Source organism: Loa loa, assembly GCF_000183805.2.
Source record: "Loa loa unplaced genomic scaffold supercont3.459, whole genome shotgun sequence".
NCBI lineage: Eukaryota > Metazoa > Nematoda > Chromadorea > Rhabditida > Onchocercidae > Loa > Loa loa.
The window spans coordinates 18,336-28,979 of record NW_018108639.1 but is presented as its reverse complement, the minus strand read 5'-3'; the positions used below and the strand labels follow the sequence as shown (position 1 = coordinate 28,979).

The 10,644-nt window shown below is 31.8% G+C and overlaps 2 protein-coding genes across 2 annotated transcripts in view; both read right to left on the bottom strand.

Annotated features, from left to right (window-relative positions):
• LOAG_18710 (immunoglobulin I-set domain-containing protein) overlaps positions 1–2,839 on the bottom strand; it is a gene marked incomplete at its 5' end in the record, with an annotated part of 9,193 nt that extends 6,354 nt beyond the window's left edge. The window contains 8 exons of the mRNA XM_020451373.1: positions 70–204; positions 365–552; positions 696–795; positions 889–1,026; positions 1,167–1,352; positions 1,581–1,768; positions 2,295–2,409; positions 2,776–2,839. Coding sequence (XP_020304847.1) covers positions 70–204; positions 365–552; positions 696–795; positions 889–1,026; positions 1,167–1,352; positions 1,581–1,768; positions 2,295–2,409; positions 2,776–2,839 — 1,114 coding nt within the window. The remainder of the gene's footprint in view (positions 1–69; positions 205–364; positions 553–695; positions 796–888; positions 1,027–1,166; positions 1,353–1,580; positions 1,769–2,294; positions 2,410–2,775) is intronic.
• Positions 2,840–8,116: 5,277 nt separating this feature from the next.
• Positions 8,117–8,607, bottom strand: LOAG_09332 (hypothetical protein; the record flags this gene model as incomplete). The annotated part of the gene is made up of 2 exons (XM_003144859.1): positions 8,117–8,304; positions 8,451–8,607. 2 exons carry the CDS (start codon positions 8,605–8,607, stop codon positions 8,117–8,119), a joined length of 345 nt encoding a protein of 114 aa, XP_003144907.1.
• Between the last annotated feature and the right edge of the window lie 2,037 nt (positions 8,608–10,644).

The following is a 10,644-nucleotide window of genomic DNA, read 5'->3' as shown; positions in this document are numbered from 1 at the left end:
ATATATATATATATATATATATATATATATATATATATTCCGAAGATATATTTAAACATCGAATCAAACCGTGTAGTGGTACGCCATTGATGAACCATTGAACGATAGGTGTTGGGATGCCTGATGTTACGCAATGGATTTCACCGGCATTTCCTTCTGGTTCGTCAATATCCTGTGGTGGTTTATCTATCCAAAATGGGGCTGCTGGAATAAATTTCAGATTCAAACTTAAATTTAAGTTAAAGTTTAGAAAGAAGGATCTATGCCTGATCAGGCAAATATTTAATTATTATGCGAAAAAATTATTGGATCTGGTAAAACCTCAACAAGTTCAAAATGCTGATCTGATATTGTAGGGAATTACCAGCGGTAGTGACATGCATTTGATGGAATAGATGCTGTGATCGACATTCGTATATTCCGGCATCTTCTGCACGAACGTTTTCGATGATCAGAGCTTTACCGAAGTCAGCTTCTTGTGATTTAAAATCTTTTAACCGAGTAAACGGCAATTCTCCGTTTAATTTACTCCACGTTATGTTCGGTAAAGGCCTCAATTTATTGAAATTTAACAACGTTTTGCTGTTTTGCAAAAATAATGATTTTATAAACATGCTGAGAGCATGTCCTAGTTTAGGAAAAAAAATGAAACTGGATGGCAGTGAGCTATAATAAGTTGTAAGAAAGAAATTCACCTTCCACCGAAAATGCACATCAGTTTGAGTTTGGTTCCTACTTTGACAGATACTTCTTCTGGACTAAACCACAGCTTATGTATAACTGTTCCATTGCTTTCTACAAAATGCTTTTTGCACTTATATTCAAAAGTATATTTAGAAAAGTGAAAACTTTGAAACTATCGTTTTAAAATATACGAATCAGAGATACTTTTAGCTGAATCGACAATAAGCTGAAATTCGTTGCCTGCACGATATTCCCCACGCAATACAGGAGAGGTTGCTGCACATTGATAAATCAAATTTTGTCTACCGTCATGTTTTTCAACCGCTGTGAAATGAAGAGTGCCTTCAAAAATGATGACACAAAGTAAAAATTTTGAAAAAATTCATTAAGAATTGGAAGAAATTCAAGCCTTTAACAAAAAAGACGTTGATAATTCTTAGTTCCAATTTTAATAATAAAATAAAGTTGCAAAGTGAACTAACCTTCTGTATCGACAGCGATATGCTTACGTCGAATTGTTTCCATGACATTTGTTCGTTGTGCATCGCGATAGAGCCAGAAAACAGATGGTTTGGGGACCCCGAAAGGAATATCACATCGAATACTCAAGCTTCCTCCTTCATCTACTATTAGTCGACGCACACCTCGGGGCGCAAAATGATCAAGCACTAAATTTGTTGGAGTTTTGCATGTATGAATTTTTGAAAGTCCAGGAAATGATTTTAATCGGAAAGCAAAAATTATATCTTCTTTAAATCACTCAACGCATGAAAATTACGTTATCATGAAAGCGTAATTTTATTCGGTCCTATAAGAAAAATTTACAGAAATAGAACAACAGAAAGTTATGTGCTCTGAATATTTAAATCACCTCCAATGTACCTCCAATAGATTACCTCCAATTTGCACATGAAATTTGTTGGAAACAGCAGTCCCAAAGATATTGGAAGCGTGGCACTGATAGTAACCTTGATCTCCATCCTGAGCGTCATTGATTATTATGGTACCGCTTTGGAACTGCTTTTCCCATACAATCCGATTATTATCAACTTCCAGTCTTTTCCCATTCTTAAACCATTCATATCTGGAAGAACAATAAACTTAAAATATCTGAGGGATTTGCGAAAGATATGTCAGTGTCTTTATCTTTATTTTTGCTTAATACTAAAAGATTTTCATCACAAATATCAAAAATCACTGCAAGGTTCAAGTGAGGCGTTTTCAATGTATGACCAAATACCGTAAAGACAACATTTTGTTTTAAATAATCTATCTCAACTCGATAATTTCATCAAACGCAATAGAAATATTAAGCTTTATATAAAATTTTGATAAGCCTTTGCATGGATTCTAGATGCAGTCATTGTCCGCCAGAGCTGTTGGCATCCATCAGATTAAGAAACCATATAAGACACCAAACTTTTTCATTTATTTTATTTCTTCAACATACCACTTATAATCGTTTCAGGCTTTGTCTGAGACGAATAAAGTGTGCCAAGTTTTAAACAACTCATTAATGAGAATTTGTATTGAAGTAATCAAAAATGAAAGAATATTTAAATTTTTAAGATTTTTTAAAAGTTTTATGCTAAACGAAACTTTAAACTGACGTTTCTGGATTACCAGTAGCATAGCACGGAAGAATAAATTTACCACGTGCAACACCGGTCGAGTTCACCTGAAACCATACCTCTCCACCATTTTCTGGATCCAATTTTGGTGGACCTGAAATTCATTTACGACTAAAAGAAGTGAAAACACAGATAAATAACAGTTAATCATTAGATTTGACCGTTAAAGATTCAGCATACCAAGTACAACAGATAATTAACATAACATTAAAAACGAAATCTATGCTGTAGATGTTATGTATAATTATTAATTTATAAACATGATTATTCATGCAAAAAGTAACTGCAAATATTTCTACAGAAACTGATAAAATCTATGAAAAATCGAAATCATTGCCTCATCATTTCATATTCTCAAAAAGCTCCTGCACGTGCTCGTAATCATGGTTTGATCATTTTTACAGAAAAAGTAAAGTATTTTTTTGCTTGTTTTTAATTGAAAATTGAAAATTAAACAAACCGAGTGTAGTGCTGAGAACAACAAGCTGAAAAAGCGAACATAAACGAATAGTTAGCGTAAACATATCAGTCACTGATATTGTCGCTACACAACTGCTGAGAAAAAAGATAGCTGAATGTAAATGATTTTAGAATATTAGCATTTAAAAATTAATTTTAAACCGATTTCTTAATTTGATTTAAAAGCCGTAATTAAGCTTTGTAGTAAACAAATTTTAACTAAACTAGTATTAGCTACAACATAAATCAACATTTTCATTTTGAATGTTGTGGCAGAGAATGAAAACTCAACAAATTAATGATTGGAAAATTTCTTAACCAATGTTCTTAAGAATATTCGCCTAATTGTTTTTGACAAAGTATTTTAAATGGCTCTAATTGAATGAACATGATTATTCAGAGCCTTCCGAAAAAAAAAAACGCTATCGAATTGTGTGAGATGCTTATATCCGAAAAAGTTGTGATTAAGCAAAATTATTTTGAACAATTGCGCCACCAATTCAATTCAAAAATTGCATTGAATCGCCTGTCCAAATCACCAAAAAAATTTTTGGCGAGCTATCTAGTGAAAAAATGTTATTCAATTGCTTTCATATAGAGTTGTGTGGTAAAGATGAGAATCACAAAATTATCCACAAATGTAAAAGCCAAAAATATTCTGAACTGAAAGCTATCCTTTTTAGCGAAAAATTTTCAAATGTCCCATACCATTTCATCGTTTGCAAGCATAACCAACAATTCCTAAATTTAAATTAAAAATTCTGAACTTTGAACGTCAGTCCCCTGGTGTTTTTCAAAATCAGAGTTTATTTTCCAACCTGGCCATTAGTTCATCTTTTCATTCCTCAAGTTCAGTTGGCTTTTTCTTACTCTCACAAAAACACTTTTTTTTTTTATTTTTTAACGTCTATCTGCGGATATTAATGCGCAAAAAAGTTATTTCTAATCACATCTTTTTTGGATTAAATAAGACATTTAAAGAAGGAAAGATGACAAACATGACAAAGCCATGACAAGGAAAAGATTAGATTTATTGTTTTGTGGGGAATTGCGCTATCTTTCATTCCTGATGCATCCTATGGTTAGATGACTAAATGCACACTTCTTTCTTAATTATCCAATCCTTTTAAACAAGTCAAGTTCTCTAGCATAGAATACAAGCTATCTAGGAGAAACCAAATCATCCTCCTTAAAGGTATATTTTCGTAGAAGATCCTATAAATGATTACTTTTCAGTTCGATACTCAATTTTGCTTTCTGTTTTTTTGTGGGTAAAAAAATAAATAACTCATAATATCCTATTAAATTTCCGCATCATCCATATTCTTTTTTCAACCACTTAATTTTTATAAAAGTCGAGAAAGATTTTTGAAATTCTGCGCCAGAGATACATAACTCATTTCAAAGGTTGCAGGTAAAATTATTTTTCAAGTAAAGATTTTCAACCGAATACATAGTAAATGATGATGGACACAGAAATTTGATGGACATAGTAGTAGAATTCACCTGAGAGTTATGAATATTGAGGTCACCTAACCAGCTTCTTTCAGGTCATAGAATGTATAAAGATGAGTCATGCGTCCTTTGTTATACCATAAGTTGCGGTTAAACTACTTTGATTTAAATTGGAATGAAATACGAAGGTAGTGAGTTCGTAAGAAATAAATGGAACTGATTTGATTAACATCCAATTGGCTCCAAACCAGCTTTTTCACAAATTGGACGAAAATTTTTAATTGTTCTTCATGAGGCATGTTGATATATGTCTGTGCCAAAAATAATGTTTTCCATTAATTTTATACAATCAGTTCTTCTTAGGAATTAAGGAATTTAAACTTCTTAGAATTTAAATTTGCATATTATCTGTAAGAGAACTAAAGCATCAATAATAACAATAACATTAGAATGAAATAAATCAATCCAAAATTTGGTTTTCTGTTTTCTGCTAAACAACGAATTAGAGAGGATCAGAGAAAATGGTGGATATTGGGTGGTAACTGCAACTGAGAGTTAGAGTATGGCCAATATTCGATTGAAGTTTGATGAGACAAACGTTGGCTGTGCACCAATTGAGATTGTTGAAAACTCAGAAAGGGGTAGAAGAGTAGGTTTAGGACTTTGAAGTCAGGGGAAGAGGCCATTGCTTATTCACAGTAGTATTATCACATCATCAAACAATAGTTACTTATCTGCTCCTCCGACTATTTTGTCCCGTTAAGATTGAAGATGGTAAAAAGTAATTCGTTTACTGAAATGTTTTTGTTTTCTGGATAAGTTTTAATTTTACAAAGAAACATTCCAGCAGAAGCAAGAAGTGTGACCATTGACTCAGTTTTTTAAACAAGGCGTAAAAGTGATTTATGCTTGAAATTGAAATGATACAGCTATCTTGATTTGAATTAGCAACATATAAAATTACCGGTAATGAAGTTCAGCTATTTATTTCACTGTCATATTCCAAAAGAGAAATTTTGATATGGGGAAAAACTTCTGAAACTTCGTGAAAAGTAAAAAACCACTTGGGCAAATTTCATATTTTAAGCGAAGGCATCATTCAATTTTGCTTTAATTTAATTAAGCTTTTTTCTTCTTGAGTATTGTAACATACTGTTTCACAAGTTCAATTTATTTGTACTTGTTATCAGGAGAATGTGATTTGATAATGAAAGGTGGGCTCATTTTGCCATATTGTATTCTTGAGGGAAAATTTAATTTTTAGGAAATAATTTGTTCCCTTTGAATGCATTCAGACCAATACAGGCATGAATTTTATCAATAAAATCAAATTTTGCAGCATCTGATAAGAATATTATAATATAACAAAACGTAGGTTGTGTCAATGTGCCAACAGTGTTAGCCAGAAAATCTAGACAGAGTCGACAGTTGCATCACTATCAGTTAAAAGTTATTACCTAATTGATGAAAATTGGCATATTTAGTAATGCGTTGCAATTAGGGCCCATTATGTCCCATTTCACGAGTAATTTCAAACTTTTAAAGTTCAAAAGAATCATTGCTAGACTTGATTAGTTTTATAACCAGACAAAACGCCATGTTTAATCAAACCTGATTTATATCATAGGAACTTTTTTAACGCCAAATTAACAAAACTAGAAATTTCTCCTAGACAACTTCTTGAAGAAAAGATATTTTCTGATTGACACTGCTTCACATTTTTTAAAATATTTTAAATGACAATTTATTAGGTTGCTACTCCTAAGTTACTCAATTATATTAACACGTAAGTTAAGCTGAAAAACAGAATCACAGATGATGTCTTTCACGACAAAGCAGATTATAAGATTATCTAAAAATATCTTAACATTTCAATAACAGGTCAAAGGTGAAGTGTCGAATAAAATTAATGCATAGTTATGATTCAAATAACGTGATAGGTACGAAGAAAGCAGAAGGAACTTTTTTTTTCCCCAATACCATTCATGATAATGATCACTGCGAAACAACTTGAAAATAACTGTAACTATTTAACTATCAATTAACTGTCACAATGAAAGTTCCTAAGTGATCAAAGACCCCGGAGACCTTACTAATTTTTCAATCATTCGGTAAAAATGATGTCAGAGTTTAATTTTGGGAGACTTAAACTTAAGAAACTACAAAATATTTTCAAATTTATTTCGTAAATGATGTCAGCTTGTTAAAAATTCAAAAAAGGAATACCATCTTGCATTTTAGAAAGAAATGGAAAATTAAAATATGTGAAGCAAAGAATATGACGACGCAATTAGTGGAAATCTTGCTTAATTAGCTAAAGACCAAACACATCTTACTTATTAAAAGGATGCGGAAAGCAACAAATTTTGAAGCACTGGCTGGGAGGCAGTATGATGACATGCAGCTTGGATTACTAGCCAAGGAATTATAATGGAGGGACTCTGTGTTAGTCTCCAAAAGCAAATTTTAACAAATAAGGTTTAACAAAGAGTCAGAGGAGACCGGCAACATAATGTTAGGCCCTGGAGGAGCATAGCTGAATCTCATTAAATGATGCTGCGACCATACTTTGCTTCAGTAATATAAAGCCTATCCTTTTTGACCTAATTGATAAGCGGAATTATTACAGTGACTAATAAGATGCATGAAAGGACCATGTAATTACGACTAATACTTAACAATCGTTTTGATTTAAGTTGTGTTTTCTAAAATATGTTCACGCGACTTTTTTTATACTATATAAAAGCCTATTGTTCTCATCGGAATTTCATGTTGTTGGGCTAACAATAACATGTTTTATCAAGTTAAATCTGTCTTGGCAGCAGAATATTTTCTCAATTTTCTTGACGCTCCTAAGATTGAAATGTTATAAGCATATTTCGAAACAAAGATGAGAGCTTATGTGAAATCTATAGTGAAGAAATAAAATGGTAGATTTATCATCATTTTTATTTCAGTTATGCTGCCGATGCAAACCAAGGTAAGTGCGTCTGAAGAAAATTGATTAATTTAAAAGGTTGTAGGCAAAATAAGATGTCAAAAAAATATTAAACAGACTAACAGACAGCATTAGAAGTAAATTAACAAAGGATATAAATTAAAGAGAAGAGGCTAGCACTACTGGAAGAAGAGGAGTAGGGATCGACTAAGGAATTTAGAATTTCAAAATTAGGGTATGTTGAGAAGCAACTGACGATTTCCAGCTTGAAAGTGAGTTTATTCAGTTGTGTATAATTTCTACAGTATTCCAAGTGCGTTGAGCGCTTACGCTGAATAGCTTAAGAAACAAGACATTTTAACGAAGAAACGAAATCCTCTTCTTTTCTCTTCCATTCAAAAAATAAAACTTTCAATTTTTGTCCACAGACTTCTTTCTATGGCTGTTTGCGAAATTAATTAATACATTTCTAATTTATTTTCCCAGAAATTCGTGAATTTTTGACAAGCCGAATTGTCGAAATTAAATTTATAAAAGATATAAGGCAAAATGAATGGTTTGAAACGTATAACCTGTTGAATTTGATCTATGTTTGACAAAATTTGCACATCGCAAAGGCATCGGAATAAAAGAAGGCATGAAATAAGTGTCATAGAAAATTTCAAGAATGAGATTTCTATTAAAAAATTTATAGTCTTTAATGAATTTCGGAAACGAGTAAATGCCGAAAAATCCCAAGAGAAATATGTATAAGTGCAGTGACGAAAATTCTATCAAGATCAGACTTCTTTCTTAATCGGAAATTTTATTAATAAGAATAGTATGAAAATAAATAGAAAATACATTTTTTGCAATAGTCGATTTGCTTATTCATACGAATTGCTTCACTTCTATTTTGCTTATTGAGTGGTAGCGCTTAATCTTTTTGTTTAACATTTACGTTGAGTTCCTAACGCCACGTTGAATAACTGTTGAATTCCTTTGTCGATCTCCCCGCATCCCGTGAATTGCTGGTCATGTTGTTATTACCAGTAGACCCGCACAAAGAATCGGATACTGAGTACAGCAGCTCCTGCCTGACATGTATTTTTCTTCTTTTCCGACCTATCCTGTTTTTGCTATCATTACGATAGTTGACTTTTGATGAAATTATTTAAACGACTATCTTGTTTGCTTGATCGTTTGCTTTGAATGCATAAGCAAATTTGAATAATACAGTTCTTATCCAAAATACGCAGTTTATTATGTACAAGAATTTGTTTTGATTTTTCCGATAAGTGCACCTTTTTGAAACACTATAGAGTGAAAGATATCGTTGAAAGTGATAACGTAGAAATAAACATCGGAGATTCCGTGTTCCTCTGTTATGGTAAGGCCGGTTGAACACTGAACCAGTGCATTTTCACCATGAGGTAAGATTACTTCTATATCATCACACATTTTTTTTTATTCTGTGAAAACCTCGATAAAATAATAAACTTTATTCTCGTTTTGCCGAATTTTTTTCCCAATATTTCTCTCTAATAAAAACGAAATATGGAAAAATAGACTGTGGCATTATGTCATATGAAAACACAAGAATGTGCTGTAGTTTCAAACTCAAAGTTTTTCAAATTTATTGTATTCCAACGAAAAATTGGCAAAAAATCCCAATGTAAACATTATGCATAAGGCCTATGCAGGAGGATATGTGTAAATTAAGCCCTATCTACAATTGAATACATGCGAATACATCACAGAACTGTAATATTCTATGAAATTTTCCGTGCTTTAAAACCAGTGAACAAATATTAACATAATTTCCGAAGTACACATCATTATTTTTCGGAAATACGGAAAAATCGATCAACTTGAATCTCATTCAGAGATTCCTTTGTTGCTGCAATCGCACTTTTTGCGCAAGATGCTTTCCATTAAATAAGGGTTAGATGCCAATGATTTAAGTGCCGTTATTCAAGTGCTAGGATAATTACCCACTAGTGTGAGAATTCTGAAATTTACAATTACAGAAGTACTATACATTCATCAATCATTTAAATTTATGCCTGGAAAAAGTAAAAACATCTTCGTGACTTTCGAAATGAATGATGAACTGCAAGTAATGAAAATTGCAAAAAAAGAATTAAAAAATTGATTGGTATGACGGATTTGGCCTTCGAAGACAAATATATTTCAAATAATTTTTATGCAGTAAATGATAATGTTCTTTTTTATCCAAAGATATGATTTTGCTTAGTTATGTAGTAGGCGAATGGATAAATGAATAAAACAGAAAAATTAAAAAGCAAAAACATTTACGTTCGAAATTTCCAAGCGAATAGCTGAAACCAAAAAGGATTTTGTTCCACAGACGCATTTAATCAGTTTTTCAAATCATACGTTTCTTAGAAATCTTTGAAGTTACGAATTACTCGTCCCATCTTTAATTGGTTTAGCTTGACCAGTCTGATATGTTGGAAAGCTAAATTTCTGACCAAACGATCAGGATTAGTAGAATGCTCTCAAATTATCGACACTTTGTTATATCCTAATTTTAATTTAGACTTATTTAAAGACATTCTAAAGATGGTCAATTATTTTTAAAATTCTACTAGCCTTAAAAATTTGGAATAAAATCTCTTAAATAAGGATTAATGAAAGCTAAATATCAGGACTTCATCACTGGTTTGATGTGGAAAATAATTGTAAAATGAGGGGCAATTTTTATGTTGAATATCGAATCCATTGCAAAGAGAAAATCGAAGAGAAAACATATTCTGGCATATGGCTGTTCCCCTAGGATTTCAGGACGAATATCAACATTCATGAAAACTTCAATTGCACTTTAACCCCAAATCAATTTACATTATCCAAATAAACCCCAAATAAGATGTAGCATCTTCTTGTCATTAAACTGATTCCAGGAAAAGAAGGAGTCTATTAGCGAGTAAAGGAAAAAATTGCAAATTGAAGAAATTACAAATTAATTCTAAATTACTCAGAAACAACCAAAAAAGAAGTTGTATCGTCGAAATTCCAGTAATATTTTGGATACCCACAAATCAGCCGTAACAGGTGAAACTATCATACTTATCCAAAAATACAGTACCAAAACTTTTAAATAAAACTTACTGCCGAGTTTTTTCGCAAATGAAAGTAATGTTAAAAATGTTTCCATATGAAATGCAAGATTGGAAACAAGTTTGAGCATTAAATGCATATTGTGACAGAGTGGATTATAGAGAGATGGTTGTAAAAAAACCTGAGAACTTTCCCCTACTTTGCATGATGTGTTCCATAAGAAGCAAAGCATCGGCCCCGTTTTATAATCTTCCATTAAATAAGTACATTAGATGCTGGTTTTGAATCTTTCATCTGGAATTTGACTACCGTTGGTATACCAATAGGAAATTAATCTGTTAAGCTTCACTTGCAACATAAGAAAGTGAACATGATAAGTTTTGTTGAAATTATCTTGAAAAGTTAACATTAACCGAA